Raw genomic sequence first — 23,619 nt, 5'->3', positions numbered from 1 at the left:
TGCATATTTTTGGTAATTTTGTATACCCTAAAAAAGTTTTCATTTTTTACAAAACGATCAAAAAGGTCCCATCAAAACAAAAATGGTACCGATAAAAACGTCAGCTCACGGCGCAAAAAAATATGAGCCCTCATACATCCCTATATGCAAAAAAAAAATAATGAAAGGGGTCAGAAGATGACAATTTTAAACATACTAATTTTAGTGCATGTAGTGTTTTTTTTTTGTAGTAAAATAAAACCTGTATAAATGATGTATCCTTATAACTGTATGGGCCTACAGAATAAAGATAAGGTGTCATTTTTACCGAAAGGTGCACTGTGTAGAATTGGAAACCCCCCAAAAGTTACAAAATGGCATTTTTTTTTTCAATTTTGCTCCACAAATATTTTTTTTCTTCTTCTGGTTTCACCATAGATTTTGTGGTGAAATGGTTGATGTCATTACAAAGAATTTTATATATATATATATATATATATATATATATATATATATATATATATATATATATATATATATAATTTTTTTTTTTAAATGAACATTTAAGAAATGTCTGAGCACAGCCTTATTACTGCTTGTGTAATCCAGCATGAAAAAGATACACTGAACCAAAACAGATACAAACCAGTTATCTTTGTCATCATGAGAAAAAAAAACTTCACGGAGGTCACGAGCGAGCCATACATAACAGCATATAAGAAAACGCAACACGAATATTATTATGACGGCCGGTGAGGCGAATCCCGGAACGCTTCTCTGCAGCTCAGCTCACCTCGTACAAAAACACAAATCCACAGCAAGCTTTAAAATGGCGGCTGCCTCCTGACAGGAATGCTTCTCCTCGGCTCCCATTGGTCAGCGCCGCGAATAGGCGCTTAGTCATTGGCCATCTTTCCCGTGGGCCCGCCTCTCGATGACGTTTCTGGGCAGAGTCTAGGCGGTGATGTTAGTGAAAGGAGAGCGGAGCAGGGGACATGCTGGTGGATCGCTGAGATGGCGTCCTGAGGAGGATGCGGCGTCCTCGCGTCTTGGAAGATTTCGTGACGCAGTCTGAAAAAAGCAGCCCGAAGCCCGTGTGTGTGTAATGTTCAACGGCGTTAGAGAGGAGAGATACACCGAAGCAATGCAGGAAAACAAGAGCGGGGCGACCATGGACATCAACGTGGGTGGTGGGAGCGCGAGACTGGCAGCGAGTGAAGAATTTAGAGTCAGCGGCTCCCAAAATGGCGAAGCTGAAGAAGACGAAGCGGCGGTGGAGAGAATTGGCTGCAAAAGGAGAAACATCAGTGTGAACAGTGAAGCGTCCATGATTGAGATGAGAGGGGCCAGCACCCCCACCGAGGAGCCCCCCAGGAAACGTTTTCAGATACCAAAGAAGAGCAGAGAAAAGAAAGGTGGTCGCCATCCCCTCCTGTGTACTTAGAATACTGTGCAGTCATGTTGCATGCCTTATGGAGTGAATAGATCACTTCAGCTCTGTCCTGCCTGTGGGGGGCACAGTACATCTCGGCGTAGGGGCCACTGTGTGCAGAGTTATGTTTGTGACGGCGGAGGGGGAGAAAAAAAATACGCGCGGGAATTTAATCTTAATTAAAGGGCACTCCCGATCCGCGGTGACCTCAGCTGCTCTGAGGCGGAGACGCTATAAGCAGTCGGTTGTTTCCGCTTGCGCGTCAAGCCCCGCCCTTGCGTTATGCAGCGATCAGTAAATCGTGATGTAACGTCTCACCCTTTACATTACTGATGCAGTGCTTTGCCATAATAGTGCGCAGGCTTTCTGGAATTTTTCACAATGGAACCTGCCACAGGTATGGGCATTTCTTATATGATGTGAGGACAGACCCCTTACGCAATTTTGTGTCCACCCTTTGTGTGCTGGAAATCTACTTTTGTAGAGATGGATTCCTAAACAGGAGGATCTGCTCTTTACCTTGTTAGTCTTCTTGGCCCATCCTTGCAGTCACAATGTGGTTCTCAGATACTTCTTGGGTGAACCCAATAAAGCATTTTTGGTGGAAATTAGATGAAGTTGGTAACCATGTATAGATGTTCCTACTAAATCATGATGTGTATACATGCATAATACCCAAATCTAATATTGCGGAGCATGTTTATGCCTTATTGATACCAAATAGAAAAGAACAAAAGCAATTTTTTGCTATCAGAAAAATTTACTTTAGAATATGGGGTTAATCTTTGGCACAGACAGTAAAATATTACTTCTGCCTTTTAATGGGACTGAATAGATGCTGAATTATTAAATATTTTGGATGATTAAACTGTCAGAAAAGTTAACTTAAGGCTTTGAACAAGTAGAAATCCAAAATTTGTAATATAAAAAATATAGAATTTAAATTGCCTCAGTTTTACATTAAATGCCAGTTCTATACTTTAATTTTATACTTCATATATTAGTTTTTTTTTTTTTTTTTTTTATGGGAAAACTGGTTTGGGAAACTAAGATCATAACTAATAGAGAGTGGATATGGCTTTAATTCTCCTTATCTGTGGATGTTAACCACAAGAACATAATTATTGCCTCCAAAAGGCTATGTCCCAACAGGACAATATTTTAGTAATTTTAGGTAATTACAGTATCTTTGTATAAGATGACTTTAACCGTAAATAAAAGAATTTGCACTTAGTGGTGTAACTTAATATGTTCTTAAAGGACCCTTGGGAATGCTGAGCTTCCACAGGAATACACATGCTTCCTGCATGCCTTCCATTAGCCTTTATTTTAATTTTGAAAAGTATATTTTTCAAGTTTTACGATTTTTCTGTTTCTGGCATTGAAGAGATGTCAATAAACAGCCCCTCCCATGAAGATTTAGTTAAGATAAAATACATTGTATTTTTTCTTTTCAAAAAGCACAAATATATTCACCATTGGTGTAGATCTTGGTGTAAAAACTAAACTAAAAAAAAACCTTTAGTCCAGCACTGACAGTTCACCGTGATGCATTCATGTAAGCAATATTTTAGATGGTCTCACTCCAGTTTCTGTATAGGACAGATGTACCACATGCCATCATTTTTTTTTGTCTTGTTTGGGGGGGGGGGGGGGGGGGGGTAACCAGAATATTTACACATGTTAAAAGCCTGCCCTTAAAAAAAAAATAATAATAATAATTTTTACGTATAAATGTTGAAAAGAGGGGTTAGCTCTTTGGTGGGCGTGTCAAAAATATTTGGCTTATTGATCAGATGATCATAGTTAGCACAGTGTACTTTGAAATGGGGGCAGTCTCCACACACCGAAATAGACTAGTTTCTACATGAGTTATACATGCGGTTCTCGTATGGTGGCTGATATCTTGCAGACCTTGGTAACCCAGAGCCAAGCCTGTTTACTGTATATCGGCGTGTCCTCAGATGGCTGCCTACTATAACTATTATGCTCTTGTGCATATATTTCTAATTTAAGTACAAAGAAATGCACAGATGCTGTGGTACTACCCCCAGGAAGCAGACCGTTTCTTTGTTGGAAGTAATCAGTTGAAACTGTCCATATATGGACAAGACCATAATGATTGTTGTCTCCCTGCTCCACATAGTCTCCGGTTGCAAGTTTTAAACCAACTCCCTTTTTGTTACAAACTTTCATTTTTTTTTCTAAACATTAAATTACTTTTCTCTTGTGAATGTTTATTTTGTATAATTATTACAGTGTCACATGCAGTTATGTGAAAGTAAAGCATAATAAAATATTTGCACCATTGTTTTGTATGTTTGTTTTTTTATGACAAATTCACAATGACTGACAGTTTAAAAAGTTACAGTACATCTTGGAAGTAACTTTAAAATATTTTTTTTTTTTTTTTTGTTCGTTTTAGCTCTTCAGTCAATTAGTTCTGACTCGCGGGATTTTGAGGAGATATTGAAAATTCTACATTCGTCATACTTGGATGCAAATTCTAAGATACATTTTACATACCAATCTGCTCGAATGGTTCACAATGAATTCTTGGAAAAAGAGGTCAGTGATTAAATTTGGTCATTTGCAGGTTGATAACCTGTGCTTTGTAGAACTCTGGTTCTGGCAAATGTTAGCCTTCTCTGGAACATTAAACTCAGAAACCTTGGCTCTTTTAATGTTGCACACATACTGTAGTTGGCGCATTTTAATTGTTCACATAGTTTTGTGTGCTTAATATACTATTAAGGATGAAGAACGTCTGGATTTTTCATTCCTTTCCCGATTTCCATACATTTATTTTTTTTATTCTTAGTTCACTGAAAAAAGAAGACAATTGAAATTTGATGGTCGATCAGAAAAAGAACTTGTCGAATCTTATGCTTTTCTTTTGGCTGATGAAGATCAGGTAAGATAATCCAATGTGGTTGCTAACCTGGTCCATAATGTCCTATCTAAGCAACGCATATTCTTAGGAAAACCGTTTGAGGTTACAGAGATTTTATGGAGGCTTTTCTACACTGATTTATTTTAGAGTCCTTTTAAAAAGTATCTTCAGTACGCATTTCTGTTACTGATGTTATGATTCTCTTTGGCAAAAATTCTGAATGGATTTAATCACTGAGCCTTCATTGCTGGTTTAAAAAAACATGGATTTTGGAGAAACTTTTCCTTCCCTCCTTGAACTGTTTTAAGGAGTTGACTTTTTTCTTTGTTTTTTTATATATAGACTCCCCTAGGGGGATTCTGATTTAATGAAAGGAGGTTCCCTTAGTCAGTATCCTCATCAGACTAAAGTGGAGAGTAGTTACAAAAAGTTTCTTTTGCAACAGAGGTGAGCTGTTTGGTGTGGGACAGGCTACCCATTGAATGGTCATTGTGTAATACTTAAGTACCTCTGTGGTGACTCTGCCAGGAAACTGAACACTTAGTTCCAGGTTTACCCGCTGATCAGTGGGATTCCAGCAGAAGCACAATTTCAAATGTTGGTTTGTCATTTTGTCCTTCTAAAACGTTAGCATTATCTAAATCAAATAATGCATATGCCCAAGTATTCTTTGCCATGATACATGGCACCTTTTTGTTTGGGATCAGGTTGAGGAGAAAACCAGTATACAAAAAACAAAACACTTGAATGTGGAATCTAAAGATTGGGATTATGCCATATTTTCTATCTGGTTTTGGACATTTTTTTTCTGCCATGAATTACTGGCTGCATGCATTTCTTTTCCCCCTGTATTTGCATACAGGCATCAATTTTTACATTTATCATGCACACTTTATACTAACTGCATTAAATTCTTCTGAGGACATGGACAGCAGCCATTTCTTTTATTTTTTTATTGATTTTTTTTTTTCCCAGTCATATACATTTTTATTTTTTGCTTTTCCGTAAATAGCCTGGTGATATACACTCAAATTGCTATGTTGTAACGATTACCATGTAGGGGGAAAATACAGCTGGACATTTCTTCGCCAACACACAATACATAAAAAAAAAACAAAAAAATTTTTTTCCACTTCTCTGTTTAAAAAAGTCAGTTTTCATACTGACTATTGAGCCTGACTATAGGCCAACCATGTCTGTTTTATCGAGATCCTTTTTTCAGCATTCTCATCGTTATCGCAGGCAGAATAAAAATTTCAGGTTGTCTATATAGATAACACATGATGCACTTAACGTTGTCACTTCTCGACAGGTCTCAGAACATGCCTAGAAAACTCCCATAAATACTTTTCAGCCTACAATTTCTTATATCTACATAGCTGATGTATCTCTGAATGCACTCAACAGTTCAGGAAAGATGTCAGCCTCAGAAAATCTACAAACTGAAAATTAAAAATGTTTTAATTTAAAAAACATATAGTATAGGTGATACATTACCGTTTAAAAATAGCAACCACAAGTGCACAATTTGAAGCACTTGCTTACCTCTAGCTGACCATTGGTTCTGGTTTTTCTTCATGGCATCTCTACAGGTGTGTGTGTGTGTGTGTGTGTGTGTGTAAAATATAAATAAATATAATTTTTATTTTATTTTTTTGGATAGGATAGTAGCAGTGCAGATAAACCTGAGCTTGATAGGACCTGGTCTAAACATCTTTTAGGCTTTCACAATGTTAATTGTAAAATCTCTTGCACCTGACCTGGTCTTTTTCAGACATGGTAAAAGAACATTAGGGCTCTTGCTTGTTGAATTAAAACTTCAATTTTGAGAGACACACACACACACACATCATACAAAATTGTAAGTCTGTATCTGTTAGTGAAACGCTAAATGGAGGAACAAACCGAGTAAAATGGTTTTATTGTGGTACTGCTGAAAAGCAGCTTAAAAGGGTACTTTGGTGTTAAATTTTTTTAAATTTATTTTCAAATCAACTGGTGCCGGAAAGTTTAAATTAGTAAATTACTTTTATGAAATCTTAATTCTTCCAGTAATTATCAGCTGATGTATGCTCCAGAGGAGGTTGAGTTGTTGTTGTTTTCAGACTGACCACAGTGCTCTCTGCTGACGCCTTTGTCCATATCAGGAACTGTCTGAAGCAGGAGAGGTTTGCATATGGGATTTGCTTCTACTCTGGACAGTTCCTGACACAGACGGAGGTGTTAGCAGAGAGCACTTTGATCAGACAGAAAAGAGCAACTCCACTTCGTAGCTGATAAGTACTGGAAGTATTACATTTTTTTTTTTAATAGAAGCAATTTACAAATCTAGAATGTATTAGACTCACTTCCACAAATCACAATCGATCCAGTGTACCACAAAAACTACCCCAGGAGTGAGAAAAATACTGAATATAAAAGTGGAGCTCAAAGATTACTGGACAAACTAATAAATGTATTAAATATACAATAAAGAGGGGGCACTGCTCAAATATGTTCTTTCATAAGCTCACTAATAGGAGCATAAGCAGTATTATATTGAATGCTCAGGTGGATATACAAAGATTAAAAGATGCAATTTAGATTAGAAAAAGGTATTATTTATTATAAAAATGTAAATATATATGTCATTATCTGCAGGGCCCTTTCAGAAATGCCGAGAGATATTTAAAGATAAAATACAATAAAATCTTTATGTAAAAGTACGTATTACGCAATCTATGTTGTTCAGCCTCTATAGAGAAATAGTGTACAGGCAATGTAAAGTGTCCGTAGCATACAAGTCTATGTTGGTATATAACAGTGAAGAGCTGATTGTCTGTGTAGTAGTTACTATGTAACTATAGAAATACTTGGAGTGCATGCAGTCTCTAGATAACTAGTTGTAATAGTTCAGGACAGTTTCTCACCCATCCTGGCGTGGTCCTGCGGAGCTCTCTCTACTTACCCGCTGTGGCTTCCAGCCAAATTTATTAAAATACATAAACACCAGTCAGTATATCATACTGGGCTGACACCCACCAGGCCCTAGTAGGTGCAGCTCACAGTAAGGCAAAACAGAATTCTAAGGTATAGGTATATACACTTACCGTATATACTCGAGTATAAGCCGACCCGAGTATAAGCCGAGACCCCTAATTTCAACCCAAAATCCCAGGAAAAGTTATTGACTCGAGTATAAGCCTAGGGTGGGAAATACATTATCCCCCCCCCCCCCTGTCATCATCCAGACCCGTCATTAACATCCTCATCATCATCACCACCTGTCATCATCCCCTTGTCATCATCCCCTTGTCATCATCCCACACCCCCCCCCTTCATCATCCCCTTGTCATCATCCCCACCCCCCTTCATCATCCCACACACCCCCTTCATCATCCTCTTGTCATCATCCCACCCCCCCCTTCATCATCCTCTTGTCATCATCCGCCCTCAGTGGTCTTCAACCTGCGGACCTCCAGAGGTTTCAAAACTACAACTCCCAGCAAGCCCGGGCAGCCATCGGTTGTCCGGGCTTGCTGGGAGTTGTAGTTTTGAAACCTCCGGAGGTCCGCAGGTCGAAGACCACTGCGGCCTTCGACATCATCCAGCCCCCTCTCACCCCCTTTAGTTCTGTACAGTGCTCACCTCCGCTCGGCGCTGGTCCGATGCTGCAGGACTGTCCGGAGAGGAGGTGGTCTGGTGGGATAGTGGTTCCGGGCTGCTATCTTCACTGGGGGCGCCTCTTCTCCGTGCTGCGGGCCCGGAATAGAGGCGTTGCCTTGACAATGACGCAGAAGTACGTTGGCAATGAACGTACCTCTGCGTCGTTGTCAAGGCAACGTGACTATTCTGGGGCCGGGCCCGAAGCGCTTAGAAGAGGCCTCCCCGGTGAAGATAGCAGCCCGGAACCACTATCCCACCGGACCACCTCCTCTCCGGACAGTCCTGCAGCACCGGACCAGCGCCGAGCGGAGGTGAGTACTGTACAGAACTAAAGGGGGGTGAGAGGGGGCTGGATGATGTCGAAGGCCGCAGTGGTCTTCAACCTGCGGACCTCCGGAGAATTCAAAACTACAACTCCCAGCAAGCCCGGACAGCTGATGGCTGCCCGGGCTTGCTGGGAGTTGTAGTTTTGAAACCTCTGGAGGTCCGCAGGTTGAAGACCACTGCGCGTGGAGAGTTCACTCGAGTATAAGCCGGGGGGGGTGTTTTCAGCACGAAAAATCGTGCTGAAAAACTCTGTTTATACTCGAGTATATACGGTATGTCTAGAAACTTGCTGGTAAAATCACTCTAAAATACTGACAACACTTCAAGAATATGTAGCTTGCTGCCTTAGTGTAAACACTCGTCAATCCATATAGTCTGGGAAACTATGGTAGAGTTATACCACTAATGTACTGCGATTTCACATGCCCATAAGGAGATCAGCATCGGGATAATCGTGCATATGATGTATAAACTCAAGTCTTAAAGTTTAAAATGATATATTCCAATGTCCAACTTGGATCCAGTTACACTATCCCCCATTGCACTATTTTACTCCAGTCCGGGACATTGCAATTTTCTGAGACCTCCGCGAGCTAACTGACACAAGGACGCCACTGGGCAGAGCGCTGACTACGAGAGGATTCTCTATCACACTAAACATTTAGAGAGACGCACAATGTATATGAATGGGAGCATTGGTGAATCTATACTCTACCTAGAGAGATCGCTTCACAGCCTTTCTGCGGCTTCAGGTGGCAATGACTGGATTCCACAGAGGAACACTTCCCGCACTCAGTCCTTGGACTGCGTATTGGAGGGTGAGAGGTACCTGGTACCAAGCAGTGTTTTATTCAAGTGCAATAAGACTCGTGTTTATACATCATAACTGCATATGCACGATGCTGATGCTGATCTCCTTATGGGCATGTGAAATCGCTGTGCATCGTTAGTATAACTTTACCAACATTTCACAGACTATATGGATTGAGTGTTTACACTAAGGCAACAAGCTACATATTCTTGAAGGGCAGTGTTTTTCATTTATTTTTACCATTGAGTTTCTAGACATAAGTGTATATCCCTATTAGAACTCTGTTTTGCCTTATATTAAGCTGCACCTACTAGGGCCCGATGGGTGTCGGCCCAGTATGATATGCTGACTGGTGTTTATGTATTTTTAATAAATGTATTAGTTTGTCCAGTAATCTTTGAGCTCCACATTTAGATTTTCAGTAATTTTACAAATCTGTTTCTGAAACCAGTTAATTTGAAGAGAAATTGTTCTCCACCGGAGTACCCCTTTTTATTTTCGATCTGCAAGAGCCTGATTGGTCAGAGGAGACAGTAGCTGAAACCTCTGGAAGTAATATAAACAATGTTTTTGTGTGCTGTTTGGTTTTTTATTTTTATTTTTTCTGGCATTTGGACAGCTTTTTTTTTTATTTTTTTTTATTTTTTTTTAGTAGCACTGCATGTTTTTAAAATTAAAGTTTCCTGTAAGAAGTTTAAGAATACATGGAGTAAAGTACAACTTTTCACTTTCGCATGCTGCTCTGTGCTCTCCACTGTGACCCACAATATTTATTTCCAAAGGCCATCTGATGCTGGTTGCCATGGGTACCTGTTCCATTTACCTTCAGAACTATTGTGATAATTCCTTCCCTATTGAATGGAGTTCACACAAATACCACAACAATTAAAGGGGTACGGCATGACGTCACGAAACTCCGGCCCCGTAGTCGTGACCCTTCAGACACGGAGCAAACATTGCTCTGTGCAGCTGCCACAGGTGGGTGTCTGCATGAGAGATTGCGGGGGTCTCCAGTGGCAGGACCTCCACGATCAGACATCTTATCCTCAATCCTTTGGATAGGGGATAAGATGTCTTCGGGCCAGAGTACCCCTTTAATATCAAAGTTCTGCAATGGTTAACATTTGCTGTGAATGTGGGGACATTGAGTCTCAGAATTGCATAATATTGCAACACTTGTTTTAAGTAATAAAGTGGTTTAGGAGACTGAGTCATCTTTTGTCATGGACAAGCTTGATGCTGCAGCAGGACTTGTTAGGGTCCTAGTCAGTATGATGACTCCTAGTGGTGGAATTTTAAGGAGATGTTTTCTTAATTATTCAAAAACAACCATATTTCAAAAAGTCTTGTAATTTTCATCAGTAACAACATATAAAAAGTTTTTGGATCTGACCGTGTCAATTTAAGGGAAATTAAAAGGTTGTACAATGTATGGTAGATTTTGAAGCTGAAAAGGCTGTGATATTAAAAACATGTGCGAAGATTCACCCTTTTTATACATTTCTGACCACTGGGTGCACAACCAGTGAAAATGTCTACCAAGTCAGTTTTGCAAGAATCATTAGAGGTACAGGGATGTTTTTAAGATTTGCTAAATGTTTGCACAAACTGGCGTATGCAAAAAATATACACCAAAATAAAGCCAAAGCCAATGATAACTTCCCCCTTAGCGTTTGCAGCCCACAGTGCATGCCAGGCACTAGCAGAGATGAGTCTAGTGTATTCATTAGGTCCCACTTCCCCTGTTTACCCAATGATACTTGACAGGTTTCTTAGAAGTACAGTGTGGTGATAAGGAGAACCTTGTCAATCGTTGGTGAGGGCTGGCTGCTGAGGGAAGCAGAATCTAATGAATGCTGTAGAATCCTCTGCCAGTGTGGGCTGCAGGCTGTAAATTGTATGCATTCCTAAACCATTTTACATATCTTGACAACTGACAGACTGCTGAAACAGCATGTCTGTTGCCAAATGATGCTGCATTCAACACGGGCAGCATAAAAGGGCTGAAAGGTACCTTTTTAAAGGGGTACTCCACTGGCCAGCATTCAGAACTAAATGTTCTGAACGCTGTTTTCACGTAGCGGTGGTGGACCACTTCCCTCGGGATGTCATAACCATGTCCCCTCAATGCAAGTCTGGGAGGCCACTTCCCTCCCATAGACTTGCATTGAGGGGGTGTGGTCATGACATAACGAGGGCGTGTGGCCGACTCCCTCCCGCACGTAAACCACATTTTGGAAATTTTAGTTCAGACCGCTGGCCAGTGGAGTACCCCTTTTAAAGAGTATTTGAAAACCCCTTTATTAAAGCACACACATCACTTGGGAAGAAGCCCAGTATTTAAAAAGACCCAAATATAAGGAATGTTTCAAATACATATAATTAGAAAAATAACAGAGAAGACTCTTAGACTATATACCCGCTTTCTGGCTCATTGTTAAAACTATCATTGTATCGTGTGTTTTGTAGTGAGACTGGTTCTAGCAGCATGAAACAGCTAACAGGTTACCTTTTATTATACAGCTAAATGCTCTGCCTCTATATTGCCACTAAGCCGACTTGGGGCTGAAGTGGGATTTCCTGCCTAAGAGCTGGGAGCACAGACAGAGATGTTCTGTAAAGAGGCAGCCATTATCAGACCACACAGGCCTGTGGCTATCAGAAGCTGACATTTACTGGTAATGACTAACATTGAAGATCGCTCCGATGTCTGTCATTTAACTGGTTTAAATATTGTGATCTGCACAGATCACAGCATTTAATCATTAAATGCCGCCATTCCCTGGTGTCTAGTGGTCCAATAGCCCCACCTGATGTAATCTTACTTGGTCCTCGGCATCTTCACTAATAGCATTATGTTGATCTATGTGAGCCATTTAATGATGGCTATTGATGGGCCTAGGGGGTCCAAAAAGTGTGTGTAAAAAAAAAAAAAAAAAAAAAAAAAAAAATTAAAAAAAAATGGAATATATAAATCCATTCCCTAATAAAAATTTAAATCGCCCCCTTTTCCTCCTTTTCTCATCTTTTTAATTAAAACAGTAAAAAAAAAAATTGGTATCGCTGCATGCGTAATTGTCCGAGCTATTAAATTATGTTACACATGTTTGTGTAAACGCAAAAAAAATTCCAAAACCAAACATGATGCTTTTTGGTTACATTGCATACCAAAAAAAAATAAAAAAGGAATTAAAGGAGTACTCCACTCCCCAGCATTCAGAACATTTACTTCCAAACGCTTGTGCGGGCTTTGGGGTTGCCACGCCCCCTTGTGACATCATGGCCATGCCCCCTAAATGCAAGTCTATGGGAGGGGGCGTGAAGGCAGTCACGCCCCTCTCATTGACTTACATTGAGGGGGCGTGGCTGTCCCCCGCAGCGCGAAAACAGCGTTAGGAACACTTAGTTCCGAACCCTGGCCATTGGCGTACCCCTTGAAATGTAAACAAAAAGCCAGAACTACATTAAAAATGGTACTGTGAAAAACTACAGCTCATGACACAAAAAACCCTAACACAAATCTATTTGTGGAAAAATAAAAGTAATAGGCGTTACTTTAATTATTTTCAATTTTTTTTTTTTTTTTTTTACCATAAAATGAAACTAAAATTATTAAAGTTTGGTATCATTGGACTCATACTGACCCATAGAATAAAGAGAGAATGTCAGTTTTCCCGTATTTTGAACAAAATTGTGCAATTACATATCATTTTCTCCTGGCTTTGTAATACACTTTTTTTTTTTTTTTTTTTTTTTTTTTTTTTTATATCAGTGTTTCAGTGGAAAGTACAAATTGTCCTGCAGAAAATAAGCCCTTAGGCTAGGATTCCACTTTGCTTTTTTTTCCTGCGTTTTTGTCACAGGAAAAACGCCAGTGCAATTTCTTGCATCAGTTTTTTTTTTTCTGCCGTATTTGCATTTGAGTGGAAATTGCATTTTCGTCCCCTTTAGCATTTTTTTTTCCAAAATTTGTTTGCTACAAAAAAAAACGGTTTTAATTTTTTATATTTAAATTGTAATGTAAAATTTTTACATATTTTTATTTTTTTATTTTTTAGGTAGTACTACTCCCAGCATGGAGCAGACTGTTCCATGATGGGAGTAGTGGTACCTGTACTAATAGTCAGATAACCCTGGGTGTCACTCCTGACACCTGATGCGATCGTCCATAATATAGCAGAGATGCTTGCATCTGCTCTGTACTTCGGATGGCCAGTGATGTGAATAGAACATCACTCATTGATATTTTCCGCCCAGAGTAGCGATTGGCCGGATGGTTGCAGCCAATCCCCGCTCTCAGAGGGAAATATGAATGAGTAGTGTTCTATTAATATCACTGGCCGGCCGAAGTATAGTGCAGAGATGCGGAGTGAATGAGAAAGCCATTCCGCATCTCTGCAATAGATAGGATGATCGCATCGGGTGTCAGGAGTGACACCTGCTTTGATCTGTCCTTAACTGCAGTTACTACTACTCCCAACATGGAACACATACTGCTCTATGCTGGGACCTGTAGTACCTGCATTAATAGACAGATCGCAGCGAGTGTAACTTCTGACACCTGTTGGGATCTGTCCTTTTTTTAATGCAGGTACTACAGCTCCCAGCATGGAGCAGAGTGTTCTCCATGTTGGGAGCAGTAATACCTGCAGTTAAGGAAAGATCAGAGCAGATGTCACTCCTAACACCCGCTGTGATACTCATGTATAATGTATAGTCCCCTGCACTGACATATATATATATATATATATATATATATATATATATATATATATATATATACACCTATTCGAATTTCCCACAGAGAGTTGTGATTGGCTGGAACCATCTGGCCAATCACAGCTCTCTGCGGGAAATATGAATAGGTGTATATAGACGGAAGTGCAGGGGACCATAGAAGAGCAGCAGGCGACATCTATAAATTATACAGAAGGATCGTAACAGACCCGGGTCGATCTGTCAATTAGTACAGGTACTACTACTCCCATCATGGAACAGTGTGTGCTCCCATGCTGGGAGCATATTACTACCTAAAAAAAAAAAAAAAAAATGGGGGGGGGGGGGGGTTTTGAAGTGAGAAACACACACTCCACTACATTTTTATTATTGTCGGCTACATTTATTGCCCTGCCCACAAACCACATAAATTGATCCCTTTTAATTTAATAAAAATTTCTTTATAAAAATCAAAAATTTCGTTAAATACAATTTTTTTTTCCATCACTACTGATCTTTATTTATTTATTTTTGATGGTACCCTACGAAATGTGTAAGGCTCAACATGCTGCGATTTTGCAAAACCGCCAAGGAGCTGAAAGAGTTAAAGCCAAAAGGATTAAAAAAAATCACCAAACTGAGAAACGCAAAGTGGGAAAAGAATTTTGCGTGTTTTCATTGATTTACAGCTAACATCTGGCTGCAGTGTTTTTTTTTTTTTTTGGGCCGAAAAAAAAATGCCATGCGGCAGAATTGGCATTTTTCCTGGCGTTTTCCCCAAAAAGTCCAGCCTTATACAACTGTCAGTTGAAAAATAAGTTAAGGATCTTAGAAGGTAAGAATGTGAGCCAAAAAAAATTCATAAAGGGGTTAACCCCTTTAGGACCCAGGGCATACCTGTACGCTCATGGGAATTTCGTTCCACGCCGCGTGCAGGGTGGGGACCGGACTAGGATGACTGCTGATATCTATCAGGCCCCCCCCCCCCCTCCAAATTGCCGCTAAATTAAGACCGGCGATCTGCGGCGATTCTGGGACACCCACGATCCCCCTGAAGGGATAGGAGGGAGGTGGCAGGGGTGCCACCCCTCCCTGCTATTGGTCAGTCAGAAGTGACTGACCAATAGATCGGGGGGGGGTTGGTTAACGGTCGGTTCCCCCGTTCTGGCTACCCACAGTAGTCCGGGCAGAACTGTCCTGTGACCGGCGTCGGAGGTAATTTACCATCGTGGTGACGATTGGCGTGCGGCTGGCTCTCTGGTGAAGGCCACAGAAGCCAGTGAGTCTGGAGGGCTACGGTTTGGAGACCGCTGTAGAGTGGTCTCTAAACTGTTGCAAAACTACAACTCTCAGCATGCCCAGACAGCTGTCTGCTGCTTTGGCACGCTGGGATTTGTAGTTCTGCAACAGCTGGTGGGCCACAGTTTGGAGATCACTGTGCAGTGGTTTCTAAATCATGTCCCTCTAAATCTTGCAAAACTACAACTCCCAGCATGCACTAACAGCAAACGGCTGTCCCAGCATGCCCTTCGGCGATCAGTACATACTGGGACTTGCAGTTTTGCAACAGCTGGAGGCACACTGGTTGGAAAATACTGAGTTAGATAACAGAACTTAACTGAAGGTTTTCCAACCAGTGTGCCTCCAGCTGTTGCAAAAGTACAACTCCTAGCATGGACGGTCTGTCAGTGCATGTTGGCAGTTGTAGTTTTGCAACAGCTGGAGGTTCCGCCCAATGGGAATGTACAGGGTACATGCACACGGGCGGGTTTACAGTGAGTTTCCTGCATCAAGTTTGAGCTGCGACAAATTTTCCGCCGCAGCGCAAACTCATAGCGGCAAACTCACTGTAAACCCTCGCCAGTGTGAATGTACCCTAAAAACACCGCTACACGAACACATAATAAAGGGTAAAACTCTACATAGACACCCCCTTACACTGTCCCCTCAATAAAAAAACGTATCGTACGGCAGTGTTCCCAAAACGGAGCCTCCAGCTGTTGCAAAACAACTCCCAGCATTTCCGGACAGCCACTGACTGTCCAGGCATGCTGGGAGTTTAGCAACAGCTGGAGAGCCTGTCTTGGAATCACTGGCGTAGAATACCCCTATGTTCACCCCTATGCAATCCCTAATTTAGTCCTCAAATGCGCATGGTGCTCTCTCACTTCAGAGCACTGTTGTATTTCAAGGCCACATGTGAGGTATTTCCGTACTCAGGAGAAATTGCATTACAAATTTGGGGGGGGGGTGTCTTTTTTTCCCCTTTTACCTCTTGTGAAAATAAAAAGTATGGGGCAACACCAGCATGTTCGTGTGTTTAGTGTTTTTTTTTTTTTTTTTTTTACACCAACAGGCTGGTGTAGACCCCAACTTTTCCTAAGGGGTAAAAGGAGAAAAAGCCCCCCAAAATTTGTAACGCAATTTCTCCAGAGTACGGAAATACCTCACATGTGGCCTTGAAATTCAACAGTGCTCTGAATTGAGAGAGCACCATGCGCATTTGAGGACTAAATTAGGGATTGCATAGGGGTGAACATAGGGGTATTCTACGCCAGTGATTCCCAATGTTCACCCCTATGCAATCCCTAATTTAGTCCTCAAATGCGCATGGTGCTCTCTCACTTCAGAGCACTGTTGTATTTTAAGGCCACATGTGAGGTATTTCCGTACTCTGGAGAAATTGGGTTACAAATTTTGGGGGGCTTTTTCTCCTTTTACCCCTTAGGAAAAGTTGGGGTTTACACCAGCCTGTTGGTGTAAAAAAAATAAAACACTAACACACGAACATGCTGGTGTTGCCCCATACTTTTTATTTTCACAACAGGTAAAAGGGGAAAAAAAGACCCCCCCCCCCCAAATTTGTAATGCAATTTCTCCTGAGTACGGAAATACCCCATATGTGGGCGTAAAATGCTCTGCGGCCGCACAACAAGGCTCAGGAGTGAGAGCACACTATGTACATTTGAGGCCTAAATTGGTGATTTGCACAGGGGTGGCTAATTTTACAACGGTTCTGAAATAAACGCAAAAAAATAAATGCCTACATGTGACCCCATTTTGGAAACTACACCCCTCATGGAACGTAACAAGGGGTAAAGTGAACCTTAACACCCCACAGGTGTTTGACGAATTTTCGTTAAAGTTGGATGGGAAAACAAAGAATTTTTTTTAAACTAAAATGCTGGTGTTACCCTAAATTTTTCATTTTTACGAGTAAGAACATACCTCATATGTGGATGTAAAGGCACCATAGGGGCTTCCTAAATGTGACATGCACCCCAAAAACCATTTCAACTAAATTTGCTTTCCAAAAGCCAAATGTTACTCCTTCTCTTCTGAGCATTGTAGTACGTCCGCAGTGCACTTGACGTCCACACATGGGGTATTTCCATGCTCAGAAGAGATGGGGTTACAAATTTTGGGGGACATATCCTCCTATTACCCCTTGTAAAAATGTAAAATTTGGGGAAAAAACTGCATTCCTTCTGAGCCCTCTAGTGCACACACAGAGCACTTTACATACACGTGAGATATTTCCTTACTCAAGATAAATTGGGTAACAAATTTTAGGGTGATTTCTCTACTTTTACCCCTTGTAAAAATTCAAAAACAGGGTCTACAAGAAAATGCGAGTGTAAAAAATTTAGATTTTGAATTTTCTCCTTCACTTTGCTGCTATTCCTGTGAAACACCTAAAGGGTTAACACACTTACTAAATGTCATTTTGAATACTTTGAGGGGTGCAGTTTTTATGATGGGGTCATTTATGGGATATTTCTCATATGAAGGCCCCTCAAATCCACTTAAAAACTGAACTGGTCCCTGAAAGATTCTGATTTAGAAAATGTTGTCAAATATTGGAAAACTTCTGCTAAACTTTGAAGCCCTCTAATGTCTTTCAAAAGTAAAAACATGTCAACTTTATGATGCAATCATAAAGTAGAAATATTGTATATGTGAATCAATATATAATTTATTTGGGATGTCCATTTTCCTTATAAGCAGAGAGTTTCAAAGTTTCAAAAATTCTACATTTTTAAAATTTTTCATAAAATTTTGGAATTTTTCACAAAGAAATGATGCAAGTATCAACACAATTTTACCACTTATATAAAGTAGAATGTCATGAAGAAACAATCTCTGAATCAGAATAAAAAGTAAAAGCATCTAAGAATTATTAATGCTTAAAGGGGTAGTCCAGTGGTGAAAAACTTATCCCCTATCCTAAGGATAGGGGATAAGTTTGAGATCGCGGGGGGTCCGACCGCTGGGGCCCCCTGCGATCTCTCTGTACGGGGACCAGGCTCTCCGGCCCGATAGCGGGTGTCGACCCCTGCACAAAGCGGCAGCCGACACGCCCCCTCAATACATCTCTATGGCAGAGCCGGAGATTGCCGAAGGCAGCGGTTCTGCTCTGCCATAGTTGTATTGAGGGGGCGTGTCGGCCGCCGCTTCGTTCGTAGGTCGACACGCCCCCTTCCTGCGGGTTGTCGGGGGCCCCGTACAGGAGATCGCAGGGGGCCCCAGCGGTCGGACCCCCCGCTATCTAAAACTTAATCCCCTATCCTTAGGATAGGGGATAAGTTGTTCACCACTGGGTCACCACTGGACTACTCCTTTAAAGTGACAGTGGTCAGATGTGCAAAAAATGGCCGGGTCCTTAAGGTGAAAATGGGCTTGGTCCCTAAGGGGTTAAAGGTATTGCTGTCTAATAGTAAAGGCCTAAATACAGAGTAGAGAAGTAACTGAACTAATTTTTGGCAGCATGGTTGACTATTAGGGCTGCACGATATGGGGAAAATGTGCGATTGCGATTATGGGCCTAAATATTGCGATGCGATGTGATAAATGGTGAAATCCAGACATTTCATGTCCAATCTCCTCCATTTTACAACTATCCACCCATTTTATGCCCACCGCCCATTTCATATCTCCCCCATTTAATTTCTATCTCTTCCGCCCGCCCCCCCCCCCCCCTCCCCGTCACATTCTCCCATCACATTTTCCCCTTATGTCACATTCCTTCCTCCTCCTGCCACATTCTCCCCCTCCCCTGCCACATTTTGTACTGCCGCAATTCACTGGGTTTCCCGTACATTATTCAAATCTTCCGTGGGATCTGGGAAACCTAGTGTGTTTGCTGCCGAAAAAGACCTTTCTCCATCAGTGACACCGCTGCGGCCAGTGATTGGCTGAAAAGGGAAAGGTCCTACTAGTTGAATGGTGAAGAGAGGAGACACCGGACAGCATGGAGGGAAACTGCATCGGCAGGGACCGGAGTAGGTGAGAAGAAGGTTTTTATTTTTTTATTTTTCTCCCCCTGCGCCCTTTTACTCAACTCAGTGTTTTTCTACCAGGGTGCTTTCAGCTGTTGTGAAACTAAAACTACCAGCATGCCCGGACAGCTTTTGCCGGTCCATGCATGCTGGGAGTTGTAGTTTTGCAACAACTGGAGGCACCCTGGTTGGGATACACTGAGTTTTAGTAATTACTTTTGTTTTTACCTTCTCTGGCTGGCCCCTACCTGCATCAGCACAAGGGAGCCGACCTGAGCAGATAATCACTGTCCCGGGGGCCCATATTGCTATATTACAAAAATCGCATTTCGATTGCTTTTGCGAAATTATTATTATAGTCCTACTGACTATATTGTGTATTCTGGCCAACCAGAAGAAAAAGGATTGGACTCTTGGATTCGAGGGTGCAATTCTTATGTTTCCCTTGGAGGCTGTCTTCTTCCTATTAACTCCTTAAGGACGCAGGGCATCTAAACTAAAAAAAAAAAGAAAAAAACTTGGAGCTGATCGGGACCGCTGCAGTAAAACCACGGTGTTCTGATCAGCTGGGAGGATGGCAGGAGGGCCCATACCTGCCTCCTCGCTGTGTGATCGGTGGCTCGATGCTCCAGGAAGCCTCAGCAGCCTGGAGCAATTGAGCACTGATAACACTGATGCTATACTATGGCATAGCATTGAACTTAAATAGTGTAAAATAGTGAAAAAAAAGTTAATAAATGGGAATTAACCCTTTTTTTTCCCGCATAAAAAAATAAACATTTTTAAAAAAGTAAACACGGACGCGATATCACTGCATGCGTAAATGTCAGTACTATGAAAAATATAATGTTAAATAAACTGCAAGGTCAATGGCGTATACGTAAAAATAAAGTACAAAATTGCATATTTTTGATCACTTTGTATAGCCTAAAATTTATAAAAAGCGACCAGAAAGCCCCATCAAAACATAGTACCGATAAAAACTAGAGATCAAGGCACATGTAAATGTAAAAATAAGTTATAGGGGTTAGAGGATGATTTTAACCTGTTTGGGACGGAGGGCGTACCTGTATGCCCACGTCCCGCTCCTCTTCTATGATGTGCGCTCAGGAGCAGTCTGCCACCGGGACCCGTGTCTAATGCCGGACATCACCGATAGCGGTGATGCCTGGCATTAACCCCTTAGACTAAAACAAATGTAAATGTGTCCCGGCAGCTCAGTCGGGCTGTTCGGGACCGCCATGGTCAAATGGCGGTGTCCCGAACAGCTGACAGGGGATTGTCCCTATCTACCTCCGTCCGATCGGCGATCTGCTGCTCCATGCATGAGATCCAGGCAGGAGCAGCAGAGCGCTAATAACACTGATCAATGCTATGCTATGGCATAGCATTGAACAGTCTATGCAATCAGAAGATTGCATGTAATAGTCTCCTATATGGACTAAAAACTGGTGTAAAAAAAAATAAAAATTTTTTTTATAAATGGGAATTCACCCCTTCCCTAATAAAAGTTTTTAAAGGGGTACTCTGCCCCTAGATATCTCATCCCCTATCCGATTTTTCCTATACATCCCAGTATGAAGAAAAGTTAAAGGGGTCAGGAGATGACAATGTAGTACAATTGTTTGTTTATTTATTTATTTTTTAGTAGATTAACTATAAATTAGGTATCCTTGCGACCGTATGGACCTACAGAATACAGATAAGGTGTCCTTTTTACCGAAAAGTGCACTACGTAGAATCAGAAACTTACAAAATGTTTTTTTTTCTTAAATTTTGCCCCACGAATATTTTTTTTCTGGTTTTGTGGTAGATTTTGTGGTGAAATGAGTGGTATTACAAAGTCAAATTAGTTGCGAAAAAATGGGTTTGTAGGCGTAAAATTGAAAGTGTAAAATGTTTTTTCCTTCTCTCCTAAAAATCATAAGTGGGAAAAAAAAGAAAAATGGCTCTGTCGTGTGTGTGTGTGTGTATATGTGTGTGTGTGTGTGTGTGTGTGTATATGTGTGTATATATATATATATATATATATATATATATATATATATATATATATATATATATATATATATATATATATATATATATATATATATATATATATATATATATATATATATATATATAATATTATTTATATTGCGTGTGTGTATATATACACATACTGAAACCAAAAAAAGCTACTGCATGGACCTGGCATAGAGGGGCACGCTGCTAGGCTGAATATACAAATACAGGGGAATACAGCAGCACACTGCTAGCACAAAGATATAGATAAAACGTGAAATGCTAAATAGGTATAATGCAAAAAATGAAAAAGTGAGGTTCTTAGCTCACAATTTGGTGGCCAAATAGTTTGGACCATCCCACCATGGTAAGGTGACCTCATTGGGATGAACCCTACACTGTGAATATGCCTCTGTGCAATCAGTTAAACAGGCATTGCAAGGTCTGAGACATGTTTAACTGATTGCACAGTGCCTGTTTAACTGATTGCACAGAGGCATATTCATATATTATAAAAAAAAATTTTTGGATGTACTGTGCGGTAAAAAGGATGTTGTTATATTTATTCTGTGGGTCAGTACGATTATGACTATACCCATTTTATATAGCTTTCTATATTTTTTCCTTTTCTGAGCAAAATTCTTTTTCTGACATATTTTTTGCGGGATGAGCTGTACTTTTCATTGGTATCATTTTTGCGATAAGTGCTACCTTTTGATCTTTATTTATTCTGCCATTTGTACCAAAAGTAGCAAAAAAATTCTTTATTTTTACGGTGTTCACCATACGGGATAATTTACGTTATAGTTTTATAGTACATGTCATGGCAATACCTATTATGTATATGATTTGTGTTTTTGATCTTTTTTGGTGATAATACAGGGCTTCTATGTTTTTTATTTGTATTTTTTATTTTTTTTCTTGTTTTTACTGGTTATGCTATGCTGCAATACATTTGTACTGCAGCACAGTATGACCCGATCAGCTGCACACAGTACAGCCTGTGCGATCCACCTGTGGCTGGATCTCACAGGCTTCCGTAGCAGCCAGACAGGAGGTCATGATCTGACCTGCTGCTGCCATAGCAACAAACGACGATCTGAAATTGCATTGTGGTGCCGCCGTTGGTGAACAGGGGGAGCGCGCTCCCCATGTTAACACCATAAATGCCGTGTTCAGGATTGATCACGGCATCTATAGGGTTAAAGCTGCCGGTACAGGCGTGATCGTGGCCCCGGCAGCTGCGGCGGAACTCTGGCTGTGGTTGACATTGGGGATTTAGAAAAACTGCTCTAAAATGAAACCCCCAGCCAGTGCTTGCTAAATCCAGAAGCAAGTGAGGCTGCCCAGGCAGCAGTCACAGAAATGTTTGCCGGCTCTAAGCTGATATAGATTTCCACTGCTATTCACATGTGCAGGGGAACCACACCCCTTGGCAATACTCTGCCCCCTGATCATAAACACTGCCCTCTCAGGGAGCATGGCAGAGATTTCCAAAAGATGCAAAGCAGGTGCTTGGGCAAAAATTCTGACTTTTTGGCAGCTTACACCAGTACCAGGCATAATAAATGCTCACCCCAGTTGTGTACAGAGATGTTTTGTGCTGTTCACCTTAAAGTAGTAGTCTACTGCAGACTATTCCCACTCCATTGGGCTCAGGCTGAAAAAAATAAATAAATAATAATAATAATTTCCTTCCTGCAATCCCCCCCACCACTACAGCTGATCTGTCCTCTGGTCCGGTCCTGTCTTCATCCTTCTTCCTGTGTACGGATCATCACAAAAAGGATGAAGACCGGACTGGAGGACTGATCAGCTGTTTTCTAGCTTTTTTTTATTTTATTTTTTATTCAGCCCGGGCACAACGGAGTGGGAATAGTCTGCAGTAGACTACTTCTTTTAAGTACAGGTTTATCCCCTTTACCTCTCATAGTTCAAGTTCATATAGAAGCAGGAAGTCTTGGAGAAGATAAAGCCTACTTCTAAAATGAAAGTCAACAGTGTTCCATGTTATCCCTATTTATTAAAGGGAATCTGTCATCCACATAAACTTGTAGTGCGAGTGATGCTGATGACAATAGTACATACTTTTTGATGATCCGTGGCCTTTCTTTTGTTGTTCTTCTTTTTGTTCAAATGCAAATGAGCTACCTTGGTGCATGTGGAGCGTTCCAGAGCATCAAGAGCACACCGATGTCCAGTCTGCATCCTCATAGCAAACACCCTCCTTCCCTGTGAAATATATCGTGAGGAGATGATTTTACTTCATATCGACCATTGGCGGCAATTGCACAGCCACTGGCAAAGGAGATATGCAGTGAAATCTGTTAGCAAGAGAAATTTCACAGAGGCGGAGGAGAATGGGCAGAGGGGAAGAGGGAGTTCACTCTAAGGATGCCGGCAAGTAGTGACTGGGGCTTGGGAATGCCCCGTATGCACCAAGCTTCCTCATTTGAATAACAGAAAATAGAAGGATATTGGAAGAAAGAAGCCACAGATCAGCAAGCGGGAAGTACCATTGTCATCAGCA

General features: G+C 41.0%; 1 protein-coding gene across 5 annotated transcripts in view; it reads left to right on the top strand.

Annotated features, from left to right (window-relative positions):
- Positions 1–944: 944 nt before the first annotated feature.
- Positions 945–23,619, top strand: part of TASOR (transcription activation suppressor) — a 140,976-nt gene continuing 118,301 nt past the window's right edge. For 4 of the 5 annotated variants that reach the window (XR_008844930.1, XM_056524396.1, XM_056524395.1 and 1 more), the window contains exons 1-3: positions 945–1,394; positions 3,837–3,979; positions 4,233–4,325. Coding sequence is in view for 4 of the 5 variants with exons in the window: in XM_056524396.1 (XP_056380371.1) it covers positions 1,085–1,394; positions 3,837–3,979; positions 4,233–4,325 (546 nt within the window). In the remaining variant the exon portion in view is untranslated. Of the gene's footprint in view, positions 1,809–3,836; positions 3,980–4,232; positions 4,326–23,619 lie in introns of all 5 variants that reach the window. The other variant, XM_056524397.1, reaches the window with a different exon arrangement.

Source organism: Hyla sarda, chromosome 6 (genome assembly GCF_029499605.1).
Source record: "Hyla sarda isolate aHylSar1 chromosome 6, aHylSar1.hap1, whole genome shotgun sequence".
Classification (NCBI taxonomy): domain Eukaryota; kingdom Metazoa; phylum Chordata; class Amphibia; order Anura; family Hylidae; genus Hyla; species Hyla sarda.
This window is presented reverse-complemented; position numbering and strand designations above follow the sequence as displayed.